This window comes from Eumetopias jubatus, unplaced genomic scaffold (assembly GCF_037043125.1).
Source record: "Eumetopias jubatus isolate StellerSeaLion01/CBP00866 unplaced genomic scaffold, mEumJub1_p1.0 scaffold_3, whole genome shotgun sequence".
Taxonomy (NCBI): Eukaryota; Metazoa; Chordata; class Mammalia; order Carnivora; family Otariidae; genus Eumetopias; species Eumetopias jubatus.
The window spans coordinates 22,782,052-22,805,482 of NW_028274809.1; the positions used below are offsets into that span (position 1 = coordinate 22,782,052).

A 23,431-nucleotide genomic window follows, 5' to 3' on the forward strand; every position below is an offset into this window, starting at 1 on the left:
GGCCAGATCAGACCCACCTAGTACGTCTTAAAATGTTTAACTCAGTGCCAGTATTTTAGAATGGAGAAATGTCCCAATAAAAAGAAATGTTCTTGACATTTCTTGGATAATAGGAAGTTCGGACAACATTGGTTCCACAGTCCTAGGTAGGGACAATTGGTTGGGACTTACTGGTGACTGTTCTCTTAAAGGGAACATCTGCTTTCTGATTTATTCCTGTTCCCCACAAATCTGCACTGTCTCATATGCCCAGTCTGTTCCATTTATTTGCATTTCTATTCTGGCCCATGTATAATTTTGAGTTTACACACTCTGCTATAAACACACTCAGCCCCAGCTGCTCCTTGCCTTGATTCATGAAGAAAGAAAAGAATCACCAGCCATCAGATATAGATCAAAAAGGCTAGGAGCGGTACATGGGCTGTTCTTTCTCACTCTTCATTTAACTAGCATTTTCCTGTGTCCAAAAGGAGAAGAGATTCAAATGTTTTTAAAGTGACATTCTTTTGAATTTTTTTGTGACTCACCACCAATGCTCCGCATGGCTTTGCTGGAAGTCAGCGCTAAGATGCCGTTGCTGCCCTGGCCCTTGTTTGAGAAAGTGTCAGTTGCTAGATATCCTATTTAGTATCATCATAAGTAAGCTCAGTGACTGCCAAAATATATTCAAATAATTTTTCTTTTGTAAATAAGAGGAGACAAAGGACAGTTATGAAATGAGTGAATGTGTGCAGTTGCTTTTATTTATATGGCCTGTTTAAATTCAAAGTTGGCTTTCTAGTGAGCATACAGTGCTTAAAAACAGGATTTCTAATAGACAATAAAAGACCAATGAAAAAAAGAGATGGAGAAGGCTTTTGAAGAGGATGTAATTTTGGCTGAGAAAGTCTCAATTTTATTCTTCTGAATATAAAGAATGAAGTATATTGTTTGTAGTTCAATGTGTTTTTATGGGAAGAATTGGCATATAATATCGATGCCCTATTTAATCCACGATAGTCATTTAAGGTCTATTATGCACAAGGTACAAGATACTAGTTAGGTACTAAGAGAGAGAGTGGTGAGAAAATATGTCCTTTGCCAGACTCGTGGAGCTTACATTTTACTGGAGAAGAGGGATATTAAATAGTTTCCTGGTCTACTAACCATCTGAAAGATGATGAGCAATCATCTGATAAGATAGAGAATAATCACAGTGTAGAGAAAGGGACTGAAGGTGACCGATGTTCACATGGGAAGGTGAGTTAAGAGACTACGGTGGTCGGGAGCAAGTGGTGGTGTGGCTTGCGCTGTGGTGTGGCTGGGAAAACGGGACCTATGGGTGGAGGTAGGAAACAGAGATGGGAGGAGGATGCAAACACAACTTCTGGATCCCAGGCTTGTGCAACCAGTATATAGATTCATCATATGGTGAAAGAGGAACATCAGTGGGGACACGGTGTGAGGGCAAAGATCCTGAATTAAGTTTTAAACATGTTGAGTTTGAGGATCCTGTAAGACATCTCATGGAGAAGTGGCACTATCTGTTGGATGTATAGCACAAGCCTGGAACTGAGTGATGAGGTCTCGGCTAGAGTTAAAAATTTGAGACTCCATGACCTAGAGATACCATCTGATACCAGGGAAGTATGTGAGTTTGCTCAAGGAGAGAGTGTAGTTGCAATTAAAGTGTACAACCATGATCATCATTGCTACCACGGCCCCATCCCCATCATTGTCACTGGGTAGCATTTATGTAACGCTCTAAATAATTAAAAGCTTAAAAGTAATTTAATGTTTGTTCCCATTTAATACTATTTTATTTTATAGCTTGATCTTGCCTGAGGAAATACACTGTTAATATTGTTGGCTAATGACTGAGATACATTTAGCCCTAAAATTTAGCTTAAATTTTGGTTAACACCTAATTCATCATTTCTTCATTTTCAGCTCCATGTTGACTGGGCTATTTGGAGCCTCAGCAGGTACCATCTTTGTTTATGGAAAAGATCTCAAAACAGACCTGCACACTGTACGGAAGAACATGGGGGTCTGTATGCAGCACGATGTCTTGTTTAGTTACCTCACTACCAAGGAACACCTGCTCTTATATGGCTCCATCAAAGTTCCTCACTGGACTAAAAAACAGCTGCACGAGGAAGTAAAAAGGTCAGTTATAGCAGCAACCAGGATGTGCATTGGTAACGCCTCTCAAAAAGAGGTCAAGCTATGGTAATAATACCAGTACGAACATTTGGTCACAAAACAATTAGTTTTTAGTTTTTCTACTTTTCTGGTATTGTATACATTTTATGTCATTATCTTCACCAGCCAATTATTATACTGAAACTATATAACTCTCTTCATCTCAGGCTACCATATTGCCCTAAATCCTCTGTTTCTAATAGCTACTATACCAGGCCAAGCCTCCTGACTGGACACCCAGCTTCTCCTCTCCCTTATATAGTTTATCCTTCAAAGAGCAGCCAGGGTGTCCTTTTTAAATGGCAGATAAGACCATATAACTCCAGGGTTCAAAGTCCTCTATGGCTTCCCACCGCACTCAGTGTGGAACTCTGTAATGTCCTTGTCAAGGCCAAGAGGCCCTACATGCCTGCCCCATCTCACTTCTGATGTCATTTCCTTCCACTCTCCCCGCATTCACTGTGCTCTGGGCACACTGGCCAAGTCACAGGCTGGCTTATGTTCTGGTCACAGGGCTTCTCACTTACTGTTTCCTCTACTTAGAGCAGCCTTCCCCAAACAGCCATTTGACTCGCTCCTCCACTTTCCTGGTCTCTGATCAAATGTCACCTTCTCTGAGGGGATGACCATATATAAAATAGATGCTTAAAATAACATGCCACAGGCAATCCTTATCTCATGTTCCCTGCTTCATGTATTTTTTATTGCACTTGTCACTACCTGGCAAATTATAAACTTACTTGGAAATATGTTTCTTGACTAAATTTAATCTGCATCCCTTCTGATACATACACACACTAGAACCTAATCTCCTTATGAGTAGGAATATCATCTCACTGCTTTCCTCTAGAAACTAATAAAACGGTCTGGCACAAAACAGGCAGGCCCTCCATAAATATTTTTAGAGAAACAAATAAAAAATGAGCCATATATTCCCTGGTGGTGTTTTCTGGGTATTAACTTTGTGCCTCCAACTAAATGATAAACAATAAAAAAAACTATATCATGAATCCTCAATAGTGTATTGCACCTTGCTGAGCACATAATAGTTGCTTAGTAAAGACCTATTACTTAAAGTGCTTATTGTATTTTTTAAATATTCAAATATTTTATCTGTCAAAAATAACCACCACACATTATTTTTGAAGGACACTAAAAGATACTGGACTGTATAGCCATCGTCATAAGAGAGTTGGAACATTGTCAGGAGGAATGAAGAGGAAGTTATCCATATCTATAGCTCTTATCGGTGGATCACGGGTAGTCATTTTGGATGAACCATCCACTGGAGTTGACCCATGTTCTCGCCGAAGCATTTGGGATGTTATATCCAAGAACAAAACTGGTATGAGTACCCTCTTATAACTTCTGCACCCAGCAGGCCTAAATTTGCCCTCTGGGATGCATGCAACCAACTTTACACCTTTTCTGTTTCGAAGCTCCATTAAGAGTCTCAGATGGGGTCTTCCCCTTCACAATTTTTCTCTTCCCACCACTAAATTTCTGGGTCAGTTAGTTAATATCCATGTAGTTGAGGATGGTGAGTTGAGCACTTCACTGGCCCTTCTGAGAGCATGCACATCTGATAGAAGTCCCAAATTCTGCCTCCAGGAGCTTAGAATCTAATTAGAGATACCAAACATACACAAACGAAAATAAACTGAAAACAGACTAAACAAGTGCTAACAGGATGTGAAGCAAAGAAGCAATCAGCGTAGAGTGGATTAATCAGAGAGGAATATTCAAAAAGTCTTTAAAATTATTGCTTCTTCATCGTGAAGAAAGAGGGGGAGAGAGACAGAAACAGAGAGAGGAAAAATGAAAATGAAGACAAGGGAGCAAACTAAGGAAGGATTTGCTAACACGCACACTCTAAATGATGGACATCTAGCCGTACGGCATGGCAAATGCTTATTAGCTGCCAACTTATAAGAAAACAGATATTTAGATATTTAGTAACACCCTTCTGAATTTCTCTTTATTCTGAAAGCTCCTTCTGGTCAGTTTTTCAGTTATCTCATAAAATGTGCCTCTTCTCCTCATAAATCACAGGATTTACTTGTGCGATCTCTGTAGATCTCGGGAACTGTGTCTTAATTTTTCATTCTCAGTGGTTCTTCTCTGTATTTTCAAGCCAGAACAATCATTCTGTCAACGCACCACTTGGACGAAGCTGAAGTGCTGAGTGACCGCATCGCCTTCCTGGAGCAGGGTGGGCTGCGCTGTTGTGGGTCACCATTTTACCTCAAGGAAGCATTTGGTGATGGGTATCACCTCACACTCACCAAGAAAAAGGTTTGTAAGAGAGAAAATACACCTCATTATAGAGTCATAAATTAATTTTTGTGTGAAATGGAGGCAGAATCTCTCCAACCTTATTAATTGCTAAAATTCATCATTAATATGTTAGTTTCATGTTTCTCAAATTTAAGGGAGCATCAGAACACCTGGAGGTCTTGGTTGAGCCCAGATTTCTGGCCTCACCCCAAAAGTCTCTGATTCATTAGGTCTTGGATGGGGCTTCACAATTGACTACATTTCTAACAAGGGCCCAGGTGATGCTGATGCTCCTAGTCTGGTATCTCCCAACAAGAACCAGGGCACTAGGTTTTTACCTTAGGATATAGATCCTTTTTTTAGAGGATCTATATCCTAAAGTTATTGATGGAGGATGAGCCTATTAGTTTCCCTAGCATTTCAGTCTATAAGGCTAAAAATTAGATTGTTTGCATTAAAGCAAATAAAGAGAATATGCAGTTGTGTATGCACCTTCTGATCAGTACCCCTCAAGTGGCAATGTGAAGACTAACTAAGGCCAATGATGCTTTGACATCTTTGAAGAACAGCTGCTGACTAAGGACCCCTGTGCCACCTAAAAATAGCATGATTATCAATACTGTGCAAGATGTGTATGCCATTAGGCTGGCTTTGACTACAATCATTTATTTTGTATCTGAACATCCTGATCTGACTTCCAAATAAAAAGCAGTTTATTTTTATATTCATTAATTCATTAAGACCTATATATATTAGGTGTGTTTTATGCCTTAGTGTGTGCTCAAGTCACTGTTCTAGACCTTGGGGATACAGCAGTGGACTGATGATATTAAAATCTCTACCCTCGTGGAGTTTATATTCTGATAGAGTGTGTGGAATTAAGTGTACTATTAAGTCTATTATCGGGTGATAAATGCTGTGGGTAGAAATAAAGCAGAGAAGGGGGAATAGAGAATGCCGAGTGGTGCCGTTTTACGTAGGGTAGGAAGAGAAGGGTCTCTGAGAAGATGACAGTTGAGCAAGAGTTGGGGCTTGGGAGAGAAGGACCCATGTCATTATCTGGGGGCAAAGGAACAACAATTGAGAAGGCCCCAAGGAGGGTGTGCCTGAGGGCAGAACACTCCCACAACACAAAGCAGCTGTTGTGGCTGGAGTAGAGCAGATGAGAGGGCAATGAGTAGTGGGCAGTGAAGCTGGAGAAGGGACGGGGCAGGCGGGAGAATGGAGCCAATAGAACAGTGACTTGCAGACAGCTCTAGGGACTCCCGTGGGACAGGGAGCCATTGGAGGAGGGATGTGTCATCTGACTCAGGTCTGGGTGGCCCAAAAGAGTCTCACCACCCTCTGATGAGGACCCTTGGGCGTCACTACGGTGTAAGGACAAAGGAGTGGTAACTTCTGGTTTTGTCCCTAGAGTCCAAACCTAAGTGCAAATACAACATGTGACACGACAGCCGTGACAGCAATGATCCGATCACACCTCCCTGAAGCCTACCTCAAGGAGGACATCGGGGGAGAGCTGGTGTATGTGCTTCCTCCATTTAGCACCAAAGTCTCAGGAGCCTACCTGTCACTCCTGAGGGCACTGGACAATGGCATGGGTGATCTCAACATCGGGTGCTACGGTATTTCAGACACCACCGTGGAAGAGGTGCGTTTCTTCTTTTTGAAGCTGATATAACTTGCTGTTCCCTGAGAATAAATATGCACAGTTCTTTAAAAAGAGTAAAGAAGGCGCCTGGGTGGCTCAGTTGGTTGGCCGACTGCCTTCGGCTCAGGTCATGATCCTGGAGTTCCGGGATCGAGTCCCACATCGGGCTCCCTGCTCATCAGGGAGTCTGCTTCTCCCTCTGACCCTCCCCCCTCTCATGCTCTCTCTAATTCCCGCTCTCAAATAAATAAATAAAATCTTAAAAAAAATTTAAAAAGAGTAAAGAAATATTTTAAATAAACCTTTCACAACATCAGAAAATCTTCAAACTATCTCAGTACCGTTCTTATGTAAGAGTGACTTCTGAAAACAAACACGTTTATCCAATTAGAGAACACGTACCTTTCACATACCGAAGTGTTTACGTAGGGGGGGTGGGGGATGACTGAAACAGGGGAAGGGGGTTAAGAGATACAAACTTCTAGACATAAAATAAGTAAGTCACAGAGATGAAAAGTACAGCATAGGGTGTATAGTCAATAATACTGTAATAAAGTTGTATGGTTAAAAAAATGTTCACTCAAAGTCACTGTTAAAAATATTCATTTAAATTCACACTTGTTTGTCTCAATAAATGTGATAAAAATTCAAAATCGAACTTAGGAAGTAGAAAGGACATGCATATTTTATGTTAATGAAGTGTTCCTGGCTTCTCTTTCTAGGTCTTTCTGAACTTGACTAAAGAGTCACAAAAAAATAGCAGTATGAGTCTTGAGCACTTAACACAAAAGAAAATTGGAAATTCCGGTACCAATGGCATCTCAGCTCCTGATGATTTATCTGTGAGCAGCAGCAGTTTCACAGACAGAGATGGTATAAATCTAATGTGCATGTTTTGCTTAATTCCCCTAAATGACATAAAGGAGAAAATCACAGGGCAAAAATTCAGCTTCACATTTTCTTTCTAAATTCAAAAGGAATAAAGAAATATAAGCTTTCTTTTTTTAACATACCAAGTATTTGTTAAATGAAATCAAATTCTCTATTTCAAAAATATTTCGAAGAATGGGAGAGAACTTGCTTGTTGTGGTGGTGGTGTGTACTCCTTATACCTGCCGGAAGTCATTTTCAAGGTGTTTACTACAATTTCAGATTTGTGTTCGACAAGTTAAAATCCTTCCTGTAATTGCTGCTGTCCAATAATGGACAAAATTACCTTGTAAGGTAGCTGACTGCTATTAAACATATTCAGCAGAGGAGTCATTGGAAAAAAGTATAATAAAAGAGTCATCGCTCTTTTGCGGGGAGGAGCGGGGGAGGAGCGGGGGAGGGGGTAGGAGTGAGCGCGCCTGCGCGCTGGGCGGCCTTTTCCCACGTTCACGTGGCCGAAGGGTCGTACTGCGGGTCTTCTTGCAGAGGCGGCAGCTCGAGAGCGGAGTACCGCCTGCGGCGGTCGGCGTAATGGCAGGGCAGGCGTTTAGAAAGTTTCTTCCCCTCTTTGACCGAGTTTTAGTTGAAAGGAGCGCAGCTGAAACTGTAACCAAAGGAGGTATTATGCTTCCAGAAAAATCTCAAGGAAAAGTGTTGCAAGCAACAGTAGTAGCTGTTGGATCGGGCTCTAAAGGAAAGGGTGGAGAGATTCAACCAGTTAGTGTGAAAGTTGGAGATAAATTTCTTCTCCCAGAATATGGAGGCACCAAAGTAGTTCTAGATGACAAGGATTATTTCTTATTTAGAGATGGTGACATTCTCGGAAAGTATGTGGACTGAAATCATTATTAAAATGGCATGAAGTGAAGCTGCCCATTCCAGTGAAGTTGTGAAGTCTTTCATCATGTAAATAATTTTCATGTCTCTCTTTTATAATAAACTAATGGTATCCAAACTAAAAAAAAAAAAAAAAAGAGCCATCACTCTTTATGGGGCCTCATTGGGAAACATGTCTAATCTTTCCCTTCTGTGAACAATTCAGGTGATGAGAATATTCAGGCTCTGAGGAAATGCTTTTGGGGGAGGTCTCAGATTTGATGAAGTCAGACTCCATGGCTAAGAACCTATAATAATAGGTTCCCCCCCACCCACCCAATTCCTCACACAAGACATGTTTGAAAAATCGTGCTTCTTGATATGACTGAGGAATTGGGCTCCTTTGAAAATAACTTTTATCCTCTCTTATTCTCTGACAGTTAATTTCTGCCTTTGGAAACTATTTACTTAAGGAAGCATATAGTAAAATGATGTATAAATTATGGAATAGTCATTTCAACAGTTTGCTTAACTTGGAAAAAATCTCTAGGAACAGAACTTTTAATTAAACATTTGCCTGGCTCTAAAACTTAGAAAAGATCATCTCTGATGTTTGCATAGTTCTGGAACTTGGGAGTCTCAGTTGTCCTCTGCCATATTCCTCATTTATCATCTTTTGGGGAATATAATTGTCGAGCCCATGGAATTGAGGACTTTGATTAGAAAGTGGTCATCTGCTTCAGGAAGTAAATGTTATGTATTTGCCTCTGCATTTGTCTCATAATTTGAAACTATTCTTCAGTCAAAATGTTTCCCTCACTGACATTATCTTTTAGAAAGCACATTTGCTCCATTTGATACACCTGTAAGTCATCCACATGTAATTTCTCAAGAAACAGAAAAGCATACTAATTAACTTAAAATATTCAGCTCCTTCTACAATTCCCCTTTGCAGAGATATGAGTTTGCATTTAAACTTGTTCACTCTGTTTAATTGGAATTCATTTTAAATTAAGCAGCTTTGTATTTTTCCTTATCAGCTAAATGAAGATCATGATTTTTTGTGCTGTATAATTTGTGATGGAGAATTAAAACTATCCACAGACTTGACAGTCATCTTATTGCATGTAGAGGAGTGCTTGGCGGCAGGCCCTCGGAGAGAATGTTACATTTTTAGGGAGGGCTATGGAATTATCAGTTGTAAGAGCACCATAGAGGAAGCAACAGTTTATGGCTTCCACGGCTCCTCTTATGTTCAGAAGCCAGGGAATTTTTCTCCACACCTGAAGAACATTTCCCGAGGTTGGGGGTAATGTAGACATTTATTTCCAATGAGTTCTTTTTTGTGACTCTAGTGGTAAAAATGGAGTTTTGAAATGCCATATATAATCAGTCCAGATGTCTAAAGAGAATGTAATGAACGAATGTTTGAACTAGAATCACACTTTGGAGGAGAGCATTTCCCTTTTCCCAAGTGTAAGGAGAATTCACAGGACCTCACCTTAAAGTGAGAGCCAGTTAGGCTTATAATCACTAAGTTACCCACAGTAGGAATGAGTTTTTAGACTAGGCAGATGTTTTGGTTGCCATTTATTTTTTTTTTAAACTGAAGTTATATGTTGTATTAGTTTATGTCATATTAGTTTCATGTGTTGGTTTCTGTTTATCTTATTTGAATTCAGTCTCTTGATAGAAGCTATCTCTTGACTATCAGTAATTAGCAATACATACCGAGCAGGCATTGAGACTTTGGAGATCGGGGACAATATTCATTTGCCAAATCGTGAATCTCTCCCTTTGACGTGTAAAATGATTATGTATATAACTACTAATGTTTTGTACATAGTGATTTATAATTTGCAAAGCATTTTACATAAAACTCTATGACTTGGAGAGGCTCAGTCCCAAAGTTAAAAAAGGAAGAGCTGGACCTCATCTCAGAACCTTTAAAATACAAGCTATTCCTACCACATCACATTATACCATCCACCCATGGTTTTTGAAGTTACCTTGTTATGTGATTTATCATGTTTCCCAGAACCGTATCAAACCTCTCTCTCTCTATTTCTCTCCACCCCCCCCTTTTTTTAATCAGACAAAGTCCTGACGAGGGGAGAGAGGTTGGGTGGTTTTGATCTGTTACTGAAGAAGATCATGGCTATCCTCATTAAGAGGTTCCACCACACCCGCAGGAACTGGAAAGGTCTCATTGCTCAGGTTATCCTCCCCATCGTCTTTGTCACCACTGCCATGGGCCTTGGCACACTGAGAAATTCTAGCAACAGTTATCCAGAGATCCAGATCTCCCCATCTCTCTACGGTACCTCTGAACAGACAGCCTTCTATGCGTAAGTTTCTCTCCTTTAAAACATCTCCCCAGTGCCTCCAGAGGTGCGGCTGTGCCCCCATGACTGCATGCAATGCTGAAGAATAAAGAATTATGAGGCGCTGTACCTGATTCTGCCAAAGGAATGGACGGTTTTGATTTATTGCAACATGACAGTTCTATTGCCAAAGAATAACTTTTTAAGAGTTCCTGTGTTTGTCTGAAAGTAAATTTATTGTAGGTCTTTATTTTTAATGACAAGACTTTAATCAAGAAAACCAGGCTAGGTGTGGCTTCCCAATCTGTTGTAATATATAGCAAATAACTTTTTAATGACCTCACAAATATAAGATAGTAGGTCGGAATTCTGCATAATTTGGTATTATTACATATATACAATAGGTGACCACTAAATGTATGTAATGTTTGGAAAATAACAAGGCAGCCGAAGAAGGATATGTGCTGATTTTTTTTCCATGATACTTATTTTTTTTTCCTGATACTGAGTCTTTCTCGGGTTTTTAAGAAGACTCTCCCATACAGCATATTTTATTTTTCCAAATTATTCATAAGTATGACTTTAATATGAAAGAGTAGTGGAGGATCACAAATTTGTCCCTATCCTTTACTATTACAGGAATTCTCACCCAAGCACACAAGCCCTGGTCTCAGCACTATGGAACTTCCCTGGCATCGACAACATGTGTTTGAACATCAGTGATCCGTAAGTGGTTCTCGGGTTTTTTCGTTTTCTTTTCCCTTTCTTTTTGACACTCCAGTTTGTGCGTGTACATGTGCACGTGTGGATGAATGGGTGTGTGTTGTAGGCTGGAGAAGTGCCGCCCCTGAGGGAGATCTGTATGAACAGATTTTCTCTCTCCCCTCTAGTTCATTCCGTGGCTAAGCTGTGCTGTAATAATAAACATTAGGGGCATTATAATTTGTAGAGTTCTCTCCTGTACATATTTCCCTTTAACAATCACAACAACCCTGTGAATTATTAATCCCATTTTTAAGATGGGGAAACTGAGGTTCATGAAGACTGAGATACTTGTCAAAAAACAATATAGATTCTAAGTTGTGCAGCTAAAACTAAGATACAAGTCTTCGGACTCCAATCCCTGTCTTTGCACTATGTAGTGTTTCCTATTCGAACTTCCAAGATGGTACATGGTGCATGTGAACCTGACATTGGTGCATTATTTTGCTAAAGTATCCCCTTCCTGTCAGAGGACAGGATGAAAGAGCAGAGAAGAAAGGGGTCAAAAAGCCCCATCCTGCCACAATAAAACAATTCAGTGAGCTTTGGTTTCAACACTGTTCTATCAATAAGTGTCCTCTCTTATCCCCTGTAAAATGTCAAATCATTTGAAAATGGTAGTGTAATGTATATTTGAGTTATGAAAAACCAGCAAACTATACCTAAGACTGTACACCTGAATTTAATACCAAATACTCGTTTGTATGCTCATACATAAACATGAGAACACATACATACCTCACTCATTTTTACTTGCAGAAGGTGTTTAAAGGAAGACAGTCTGGGAAAATGGAACACCAGTGGGGAGCCTATCACCAATTTTGGTGTTTGCTCCTGCTCAGAAAATATCCAGGTAAGATGGAATTCCATTTCAGTGAAGTAGGAAAAAGAAAGGAATAAATATTGAAACTTGAAAGATCTATCCAGGTTACCAAAGAGTCAGTATAATTTCATTTTATGGAAGCTAGTAGCTCAGAGATGTGGAGCAGGGCAGCTCAGAAATATTGCCTTTGAACTTCAGGTCACTGTTTTAAATCCATCTCAGAATAAATTTCCAAAGGCAGGTAATTCTATGACAGTCTTTGTGGAAACCAACTAAAAATGAATTTTTGGTCTCAGTTCAGTTCTAACCAGAAAGTTCTATGTTTCAGACAACAAAGCCACCACAATTGTCATATTTGAAAACAGTAAGACTGCCCATTTGGGGTCAGCTATGAAGTCAGCAATGTGTAAGTCCAGAACAGAACTCCATTTGTCTTTAAGGAGCACCTCCAGCATTCAAGAAAAATCCACGGCCTGATAGAAACAGAAAAGATTATCCAACCATCCCTTATGCCATCTGTATTTTATAGATACACACCTTACTTTTCTGGGCCTATCAATTTAACATACTTTTAAGAAAACCAAATTCACTAGGGAAATGAAAGATTGTTGAAGAGAAGAGGTTACTGTTAGTTTCTGAGAGTGACTTTGTGGTCAATTTACTTCCCCACAGTAGAGGAATCTAGCAATATTTTCTTAGTAGCATTATATCATTGAACCTTGAACTCTTTGTACAATATTTTGGAATGAAATGTTTTCTGTAAATGCAACCTATTATTGTGTTCTCATGCAAGACAGTTACTAACAATGAAAGCTGGGATCCCACAAACATCTTCTGGAATCCTTGCATATTTCAATACCAGCATTACCCAGTACTCAAAAGAGTTTTCTAATCCCTCATTTAATCTGGCTAATTTCTGAAATTCTTAATGTATTTTCCATAGTTCACAGTAAGAGTCAATTTAATATTTAAAGTTGGAATCTAGATAAATTTCATTAATCAAAGGAAAAAATGAGAGAGAGAGAGAGAGTCAAAGCAAGAAACAGACTTTTTTTAATTATAGAACAATCTGATGGTTACCAGAGAGGGTGGGGTGGGGAATGGGTGAAATAGGTGATAGGGATTGAGGATCGCACTTGCTGTGATGAGCTCAAGGTGATGTATGGAACTGTTGAATCAATATATTGTATGCCTGAAACTAATATGACATTGTATACTAACTAACTGGAATTAAAATAAAAATTTTAAAGAAATATATAAATAAATCACCAAATATGTATATAAAACTTTTGACAATATCTACTAATGCTGAAGATATACATAAACTATGGGATCAGCAATTCCATTCATGTTATATTCCCATCAGAAGTGTGAATATGTTCACCAAGAGGCATATACTAAACATTCATAGCAATACTATTTGTAATAGCCACTCAGATTCCCACCAGCAGTAGAGTGGATAAATCAAATGTAATGTATTTTCACATTGGAATTCTATATACAGCAAAATGGGAATGCTTGATCTACAACTATACACATCATATGGAGGATTCTCACAAGTGAATGATGAGTGGAAAAAGCCAAATACAAGAGAGTATACATAATATGATTCCATTTATATTAAGTGCAAAAACAGGCAAAACTATTCTGTGCTGGATACTTTGGGAGTGGTAGTGATTGGAAGGAAACATGATGAGGGGCCTTCTCCAGTACTTGCATTGTTTTGTTTCCCGATCTGGTTTCTGGTTACATGGGTGTGTTCAGTTTGTAAAAAATGCATCAAGAAGCATACTTATATGTGCTTTTCTGTACATATAATTCAACAAAAGATTAAAGTTAATAATTACATTGCATACATAAGGTGTCTCTAATTGTGGAATCAGTAGCATTCTATAAATGTGATCTAAATGTTGACCCAACTTGATGTGTAAGGTGAAATTCAGCATTCATTTTTTAGAGCAGTCTGAAACTTTCTGCTCTCAGTGCACGTGTGGTGCTAGCCTCAGGCTCTGGGACATCATGTGAAGGGATGGAAGGAAAACTGGAAAAATGCTAGGCTTCTCCCAAACTAAACTTCATGTCAGAGAAGCATGGGAAGCTTCAGTGAAAAGTAAGTGGTCAGGAAGTGCAGAAAGCTTATGAGCATAAAAATAAGTGGTTAAAACTAAGCTCTGAGGTTGGTTAATAGTAATGCACCAATGCATTTAATTTTGACAAATATGCAATGACAGTAATGTAAGATGCTAATAATAATGGGAAGAACTGGGTGAAGGGTATACAGAAACTCTATTAAATTTGCAATATACATATATGTGCATATAGAACTATATAAGCAACTTTGCAATATAAACAAAATTTATTTTGATATAACTTTAAATTTACATATGTAAAGATTAGGTTTAGATTTATTTAACATTAAGTTATATAGATTTAGATATATGTAAACTTGAGCTCTGACACTTAGGTTTAGTACCTTAAAAAATGATACAATACAAACTCATCCACTGCTGTCCCCTGAGAACTTATGTCCCTTAATGTCATCTTTTCAATTCTAGGCAAACATTTTTTCTTTCCTATAAATTATCGAGGGAATTTTGAGTTATCTTACAGTTTAATGTTATTCTCCACGCATATCAAACTTCTTAGTACAGTGAAAAGAAAATTGCACATTGGTTAAGTTGTGTTCTTTTTGGCTTCAAGTGAGTCCTAAACATATGTATGTGTTCTATATAAATAATAACTACTCTAATTTCTTGGAATAGGAAGATTCCTTCCTTTTCAAAGCTCTTCAGAGTCAGAAGACAGTGTTATCACACTCTACCTGTTGCAGCAATAGACAAGTCGCGAGACCAAAACTTCTTGACGTTGTCTATTTGATTTGCAAAGCATCAAAGAACTTAATTTTTAACTTTATTTTTCAGGAGTGTCCTAAATTTAACTATTCTCCACCTCATAGAAGAACTTACTCTTCTCAAATAATTTACAACCTCACTGGGCACCGCTTGGAAAATTATCTTATATCAACTGCTAATGAGTTTACGCAAAAGAGGTAAAAACACTCTATAATATATTAATTTAGCATATCTTGCTTTCAAATTTTAATGGCAACTGCCTTCTGAACTTGAGACAATAGATGAAAATTTCTGGGGCACCTAGGTCGTTCAGTCTGTTAAGTGTCCGACTCTTGGTTTCGGCTCAGGTCATGATCTCAGGGGTCTTGATCTCAGGGAGATCAAGCCCTGCATCAGTCTCCTCGCTCAGCAGGATGTCTGCTTCTCTTCTCCCTCTTCCTCTGCTCCTCCCCCTGCTCATGCTTTCTCTCTCTAAAATAAATAAATCTTCTAAAAAAATAGATGAAATTTTCTATTGATTATTTTGTGGTTAAATTCTCTATTTTATCAAAACAGTCTTATGTGTGAAAATTCTTTAAAAAATATCAACCTCCTCAAATTAAGACTCATTTTAAGAAATTAAAAAGCACTGGAGTTTTTTTTTTAGGCTGCAAAAAATGTATTGTTAAACTTGTACATATTTTTTTTCCTTGAGACAAAAATGTTATTGACTAGATTACACCAATTTGGAGAGGGTTTTTTTTTTTTTTTTAACTTGATCCCAGGACCCTGAGATCATGGCCTGAACTGAAGGCAGACACTTAATCAACTGAGCCACCCAGGCATCTCCAGTTTGGAGAGTTTTAGGGCATGGCTTTAGGTGATAATTGGCCTTAGTTCCAATATAAATATCTCAAATTTAGATTGTGCTAACTGTGTGTGGATAAAATGTGTCCATGTATAGCAAGGCCACAGGCTCATACCTAAGCCACCCAAAGGTTTGCCATGGGTGTAAGGTTGGTAAGCTTGTGTTTGGGATACTGTGGATGGATCTGGAGGACACTATGTATGCTAAGTGAAATAAGCCAGACACAGAAAGGCAAATACTGCATGGTCCCGCTTGTATGTGGGATCTGAAATAGTCAAACTCACAGAAGCAGAGAGTAGAATGGTGGTTGCCAGGGTCTGGGGGTTTCGAGAAATGGGGAAATGTTGGTCAAGAGCTACAAAGGTTCATTATGCAAGATGAATAGATTCTGGAGAGCTAATCGAGAGCAATGTGACTGTGGTTAACAATACTGTATTGTATACTTGAAATTTGCTAAGAGGATGGATCTTAAGAGTTCTCACCACACACGCACATACATGCACAGGCATGCAGGTGCACACAAAAAGAAAATGGTAACTGTGTGAGGTGATGGATATTTTAATTAGCTTGATTGTGATTATTTCACATTATATACATATATCAAAACATCACGTTGTATACCTTGAAGATCTACAATTTTTATTTGTCAGTTATACCTCAAATAAGGCTGGGGGAGGGAGAGTTGGTCATTTTGCAAATAGCTACTGTTTCATCCATTCCTCTATCTCTTCCCTCTTTTATTTCTCAATGTGCACAAATGACTGTTCACTGTAAAATAATTAGAAACTACATATAAACAGAAATAAAACCAGATATAACCACTATTGATTGTATATCCTTACAGAAATTTTCTAGACACAGATACATGTAAATATTTTCAACAAAATGAGGTTTATTAAAAACAAACATTTCTAAAACCTGTTTTTTAAAAAATAAACAATATACTGTAGTGTTCTTTGCATGTCAAAAATACAGCTCTATTGGGCTTCTGGGTGGCTCAGTCGTTAAGCGTCTGCCTTTGGCTCAGGTCATGATCCCAGAGTCCTGGAATCGAGCCCCACATCGGGCTCCCTGCTCAGCGGGGAGCCTGCTTCTCCCTCTCCCACCCCCCCCCGCTTGTATTCCCTCTCTCACTGTGTCTCTGTCAAATAAATAAAATCTTTAAAAAAAAAATTACAGCTCTATAACATCACATTTAGGATGATAGTCACAAGATTAGTCTAGTGTGACTGCACCATTGTTTATCTAACAAACCTAATTTGGGACATCTAAACTAATCTATTCTTAAAATTACTGTTTGAATTTTTTAAATCCACTTTTTATTTTTAAGAGACTGAACTGATGAGTACCAGGCAATTATATAGGCACAATTAACCTACAGATACCCAGGAAGAGAAAAAGTATATAGCACCAGGGGACAAGCTAGGGGGAAAAGTCTGGAGAATTGAAGAAAACAGAGCCACTTGAAAAATCATGAGAACTGATCTTATATCACTTTAGTATTAAATCACTTCTTTAAAAAGTATTTTTAAGGGCTAAAATACTATAATTTTTGAGATGGTGGATGATCCAGTTAAGTTGAAGGAATTGGTTAGATTACATATCACTTATTTTCAGAATGATTACTCCACATTTGCAATTGTTTAAAAGGACTTTTTACTTCTAGTTATAATGTACACTTTAGATTAAAATATGATAAGAGAAATCAATAAAAATGTAAAATATTTGCCAGGCAGTATTTACTTCATACTTTAAATGTGTTCCTAATGGAAAGAAAACATTGAGCCCTTGGTTAAACAATTTAGGTCCATTTATGAATATTTTCTCCATTAAAAGAAATATAAATTTTGTTATTCTATATAGGTATGGAGGTTGGAGTTTTGGGTTGCCTTTGACTAAAGACCTTCGTTTTGATATAACAGCAGTTCCTGCCAATAGAACACTTGCTAAGGTAAATTATAACCTTTCTTCTGGGATGTCATACAAATGAGAATGTGAACTTGAAATGCTCAAGCATTTTCATGAGGCCAAAACAAAACATGGGTGCAATCAAGTTGAGAAGCTGTTTGGCATAATGCTTTCCCTGTAACACCAGGGTTCAGTCCTGTGTATTTACCCCAGGGAAACACAAGCACCAGGGTATATATACAAAAATTTACATAGTAGTGTTTCTCATATTAGCCAAAAACACAACCCCAAATGTCCATATACAGTAGAATAAATGAATTGTTGTGTATTCATTCAGTAGAACTTTCAGCAATGAAATGAGCTCAGTTCCATACAAGCAGGTAAATATCCCAAACATTACTAATAAACAAAAGAAAAAACAAAAAGAAACACTTAACCATGATTTCATATGCCATAAACTTTAAGAGTAGGCAAAACTCGACCATATTGTTTAGAGAATATCATGATTTTGAGGGACACAGAGAATCCCAGAGAAGATATTCTGGATGCTGGCAATTTTTGTTCCTCAACTTGAGTGATGGTTCAATGGGTGTACTCCTTTTATAATTTTTTATTAAGCTATACATTAAAGTCTTATGCATATTTCTTTACGTATATATCATATATGGTTATCCTTGTTTCTTACAGAACATGGATACTTAACAGAATTTGATGGAGATAAATACTCCTATTGGCTTTCCTTTTTTTTTCTTTTTTTTAAACTAGATCATACCTATGCTTTGAAACAAGCAAGAGTCACAGACTCACACATATATGATCTATTGGAGTCAGGAATTTTAAACCATCCTTCACATATTTATCATTTGGTAGTAAGAGACATATATAGACTTGGGGGAAGTAGAGAAACTAATATTTATTTAGTAACTGTGATAAGCCAAGGACTAGAATCACCTGTTACACAAACTACCCGATTACGTCCTCACAACATTCCTATGAGATAAATATTATGGGGCCTATTTTAACTGGTTTTCCTAAGGTCATATAGAAAGTAGACAGTAGAGTTGGAGATTTGAATGCCCTCCCCCCACCATTTGTTCCTTTTCTTTCTCTCTCCACACACACAGTCAACATTCTTGCATAAACGAAGAGTTCTAATATTAAATAACTTCTCTCGTGTGATTTTAAATTATCAACTGGGTTTCTTGAATTGAAACACAGCAGTATTTTAAAACCCTCTGTTTTTGACAGAGAAGGTAAATACCATAACTCACTTCTGTGTGGATTATAACTAGGAATGGAAAGTTAGTGCTAGAATTTCCAGATTATCAGTCTTTTTGCTAAGGACACAATGTTTGTGTATGTATTTAATTTCTTTGTACAGCCTGACCTAGATGCCATTTGTTGTTATTATTATTATTATTGAGGATGCCTTAGCTCTAGTCCCACAGAGATGGAGATGTTAACGATTTCTCCAGTTTATTTCCAGTTTTGCCTATGGAGAAGGTACAGAGTAACTAATAACTTACTGCTATCACACAGGGGAAACAAAATGTTTTTCCCAATCTCTGCCCATCTCTAAATTGGAAACATAGAGGTGTGTAGTCAACACTCTGGGGAATGGTTGTAATCTTCCAAGATAAAAAAAGTTATTGGGAAATTGGTGCTCTTCTTTTAAATATAAATTCTGTGGGCTGTCAGATGTAAAGGCAGCCTAATTTATTTGAACACAATACTGATCTTGCCTCCTGTTGGAATTTAACAGGTATGGTATGATCCAGAAGGCTATCACTCACTTCCAGCTTACCTCAACAGCTTGAATAATTTCCTCCTGCGAGTTAACATGTCAAAATACGATGCTGCCCGACACGGTAAAGTTACTTTTGCAGAAGCTTCTTATATTGCAACTTTTGCCTCTCTCCATATAAAAATGCATGTTAGATCCTGTTTCCTCCAGGTATTTTATGGTATCTAAATCACAGATCTTTAAAAGGAGTCTGAAAGTGGTAACTACCACCAGATGGAACATTCTGGATAATCTCCTTAACTTCGGGTTAATTTAGTTTCCTCATTTATCAAGTTAGGATAATGCTTACTTCATCCTTATTGCTGCTCTCACATCTAGTAGCTACAACTCATAGGAAAATATTTTATTTCTATTTACTTGTATATAGGCTAAGAAATTAAAAATACTTAAATGTTAATAATTCTAAACATGAAGCCAGAACTTTTAAACTAAAGAGTTCTGCACCTGACCCAAACTGTTATCATTAATTGAGCACTTACCGTATGGTATGTGCTTTATGTGAAATATTGCTAATCCTTAAAAACAGCCTTTCAGGATGAATATTACTGGTCTCTGCTATTATTTCTCTAGGGCTCAGAAGTGAGATTTGAACCCAGATCTGTATGACTCCTGTCTCTTCATTTTTCTAATACTTCTCTGAACTCAGCCAGGTCTCCTTCCATTGGATTTCCCAGGAGGCATCCACATAGTTTTCAAAACAGGGTTTGGGATTTGAAAGAGACTGATTTACTTTTTTCTAACTCAATTACTATTCGTCAAACCATTTCATCTTCTTAAGCCTGCTCAAATTATTTTCCCACACTGATCCTAAAAATTAATAATGATAAAGATGGAGAAAAATGAGTAACCTATTTGCTGGCCAAGACTGCGTTTCTAGCCAAATAAACAGGCTAATAAATAGCCCTATTAAATAGAAAAAAAGACACAACATATCTTTCAGAAATGCCAACTTCTGTTTTTCTTTCATCTCCTTACTGTTGGGCAGAATAGTGTGTGCTGGATGTTCTGGTGATTGTAGAAGTAAATTACAGAGTCAAATACTCATTCTAGCAAGAGAATCCTTCAGTCTACATTTTAGAGACAACAGTATTTTTTCCCAACTGCTTTGGCGTTTTCCTAGCAGGAGGAACCATGAAGAAAATAACATGACTGATAGATGGTCCTTATCTAGAGCATCAATAAAGGGCATAGTCAAAAGTGGCAAATTAAATTAAATGGTGACTAAAGCCGGATGGGTTTAGTATAACTTGGTTTGAAATATGATGGAACGCTTGACTTTTGGTAGGATGTCTTCATCAGAACAAAGGGTGTTTGTTTCTGTGACAGATAATGAAAGTATAAGAGCTGTATAAATGCTAAGTAGGTGAGAACAAGAGACCAATGCCACTTTTGAAGAATCGGCTTTTGACACCTGTGTTCAGGTTTCATTTATTAGTAGTATTCTTTGCCAAGACCAAAGCAATCTGGATCACTCTGGACTCTAGCAGGCTTGTTGTTCCTAGCACTGCATTTTTTAAGTTAGAGAATTTAAAGAATTAAGGATTCTGGAACATAAACTTTATATTGACCCTAAAAGGAAATTTATATTTTAGGTTTAAAAATAAGGCTTAGTTTGAGTTATATAGCAATTAGTAGTAATGTGCCATATATATATATATACATATATAGCTTTTCTTGTGTAGATTCATGAAAGTGATAGCTTTCCACCCTCTTGGGAAGGAGTTTGATTTTCTTCAAAGAAGAAATCATGTCACCCTAAAATACTTCTCTTGTTTTTTAATGCATGTATGGGGTCTGCCATGGTAATACTGTCTTTAAAAATCAACTCAATTACTCTCCTGCCTTCTTGCTCCCCCAATGACACTAGCTGTTTTAAGGCATGTTTGTTGAATTCTGAATGAATTGGGATTTTGCTTAGCTGTAAAACTGATTTAATTCTATAATGCTAGTAAATATCTTTTAATTAGTTCTCCTTTGTGATGTCAATATCTATTATTTTCATGGGGTTCCCTCTAGTGGTTAATTTAACATGAAAATTGTTTTCTTCTCAAACAATATAGGTTTGCTTGTTTTCTCTAACAAATGTTCTACAGGTACGCTCTGTTCCAAATATACTGACACATCATTCTCTCCACCCTCATGTTCATTCTAACCCTTTATTGCATTAATAGTAATGGTCAATGGGAAGCATCTCATTTTAGGTTGACAACTTATAGAGACAACAGAAACAGATAATGTCTTATTTTTAATGTATATTGTATATGGGGGACATCATTGAAATTTTAAGATTCAATTTGATTTAATAAGTATTCATTGACTGATCACTGTACTCCAGACATTATGCTGGATGCTATAGAATCCACAGAGAAGATTTCCATATGCATCCTTAACCCTAATGCATTTACTTGAGCTTTCTGCTAAAAATATGTATAAAACAATTGGTTCAGCAGCATTTTTCATAGTGGAGTAAATGCATTTGCAAAGATTCCTCTGGTGAAATAGAGTAAGTTCTTGATTCTGAAATACCAAGCAGAAATAAAAGAAATGTTTTCCCCCTGCCTATATTATAGTTCAGCAATAAGGTTTAACTAGGGCCCCAAGGAAAACTGAATCTCAATAAAACAAAGAGACCATTAATTTACACAAAAGATAAGAAAAGTGCATTCCCCTATGATGTGATTAAAGTTATAGGCCGCATTGATTGTTGTTTCTTTGTTTTGCTTTAATTTATTTTTTCTAACATGTAACAATTGCAGAATTCAACGTCAAAATATGTCACATTCTACTTAGTAAAAATTATAAATTTAAGTTAATGGAGAGAATATAACTTTAGAATAATTTCTATTTGGCTGCTGTGAAAGGGTCTTTAATATCCTGATATAATAAACATATACTATGTGAACAGTAAATGAGAAAGTTCTTGCTTGGCTTTGGACTCTATATTTTATTAGCCATTTTGACTATGGCTAATTATGGCTACCAACATCCTCTGATAAGGGGAGAAAAGAACTTTGCTTCTAACTCGGAAACTATAACTGACTATGGGACATCCCGATAATTTAGGATTATACTGGATTTAAGTGACTACTTTTTCAGAGCCAGCTAGTTTCTCTGAATTCTCTTGGATCTTTATGTCTCAATGAAAATCCCTCAGGGACAGCTGAAACCCCCAAGCCTTACCCTGGTAGAGTTCTAGAACAATAGTTATTTTGGAAGTAGTAAAAGAGGAGGGATCTTCTCAGGCTACAGTATTTTCCCAGCAAAAGGCAATAAACAGGGATGGGGTGGTCAGTGTTTTTTAGGAGATCCTCATATAATTGGTCTAAATACCAATATAATAAGTGCTACTGAAATACAAACATATGTGATTAGATGGAGAGAATAAAATGGAAAACAAAAATGTAATAGAGGGGAAATGCTATATAAGAAATGTAAATTCTTGCCCCTTCTCCCAAAATTCCATGCACAATGTGAAAGCATTTTTTTTTTCTTTTATGTGAGTGCCATTAATTGTATGGCATTGATGAGACTGGGTGGGGGGAAATAATTTTCCTTTAAAATAGTATCCCCAAAGCAAAATTACAGCATAAGGAGGAAAGTATTATGTATTATTCATCCAAAAATGGGTATTTCTGAATATCTGTTAATGAAAAGAACTGTCTCTTCTTTAAGGCATCATCATGTATAGTCATCCCTATCCAGGAGTGCAAGACCAAGAACAAGCCACGTAAGTAGAAATATCTGGCATGACTACTCACTCCTCGGCATATAGTCAAGCCTCTGTATAAAGTACTATAATTGGAAATCACAGTTGTATCTGAATGAATGTCAGTCTAGAAGTGCTGTTTATATAAGTCACTGACCGGGATAAAAGGAAGTTTCTGAAAGTCTGTACAGTGAGGTTGCCAAGTGAGCTTGCTTTCTATAGAGTCAGAATCTGCTGCTTTTATAAGTCAGGTGCATAAGTGCTTCATCATTTCCATTTCCCTGCATAGCATTTAAGTACTGTTTCTATGCTCAAGAACTGTATATTCCTTGCATACACCCAGTAACTCTTGGAGACCGGGGTTTATTTATTTATTTTTTTACCAAATACCCCTGGTCAATTCCAATGCACTAGAGTTATATTTATCTGGGGTCATATGTAGAAGATACTATCTGGCTGCCTCGCAGGAAGACTTATTTGCGTCAGAGCCAAATCTTACACTGTTTTGTTGATGGTTTTAGTCATGAATCTTTCTGAAAGGAAAAGA

The 23,431-nt window shown here is 37.5% G+C and overlaps 2 protein-coding genes across 2 annotated transcripts in view; both read left to right on the top strand.

Moving 5' to 3' along the window:
- ABCA12 (ATP binding cassette subfamily A member 12) overlaps positions 1-23,431 on the top strand; it is a 215,468-nt gene that overhangs the window by 172,286 nt on the left and 19,751 nt on the right. Inside the window, exons 35-46 of the mRNA XM_088021951.1 lie at positions 1,930-2,148; positions 3,333-3,529; positions 4,319-4,479; positions 5,876-6,112; positions 6,835-6,985; positions 9,954-10,206; positions 10,822-10,908; positions 11,704-11,797; positions 14,689-14,816; positions 17,330-17,417; positions 19,137-19,242; positions 22,851-22,905. Coding sequence (XP_087878077.1) covers positions 1,930-2,148; positions 3,333-3,529; positions 4,319-4,479; positions 5,876-6,112; positions 6,835-6,985; positions 9,954-10,206; positions 10,822-10,908; positions 11,704-11,797; positions 14,689-14,816; positions 17,330-17,417; positions 19,137-19,242; positions 22,851-22,905 — 1,776 coding nt within the window. The remainder of the gene's footprint in view (positions 1-1,929; positions 2,149-3,332; positions 3,530-4,318; positions 4,480-5,875; positions 6,113-6,834; positions 6,986-9,953; positions 10,207-10,821; positions 10,909-11,703; positions 11,798-14,688; positions 14,817-17,329; positions 17,418-19,136; positions 19,243-22,850; positions 22,906-23,431) is intronic.
- Positions 7,550-7,948, top strand: LOC114215973 (10 kDa heat shock protein, mitochondrial). The gene has a single exon (XM_028112207.2). It carries the CDS (start codon positions 7,574-7,576, stop codon positions 7,880-7,882), a length of 309 nt encoding a protein of 102 aa, XP_027968008.2. The 5' UTR covers positions 7,550-7,573; the 3' UTR covers positions 7,883-7,948.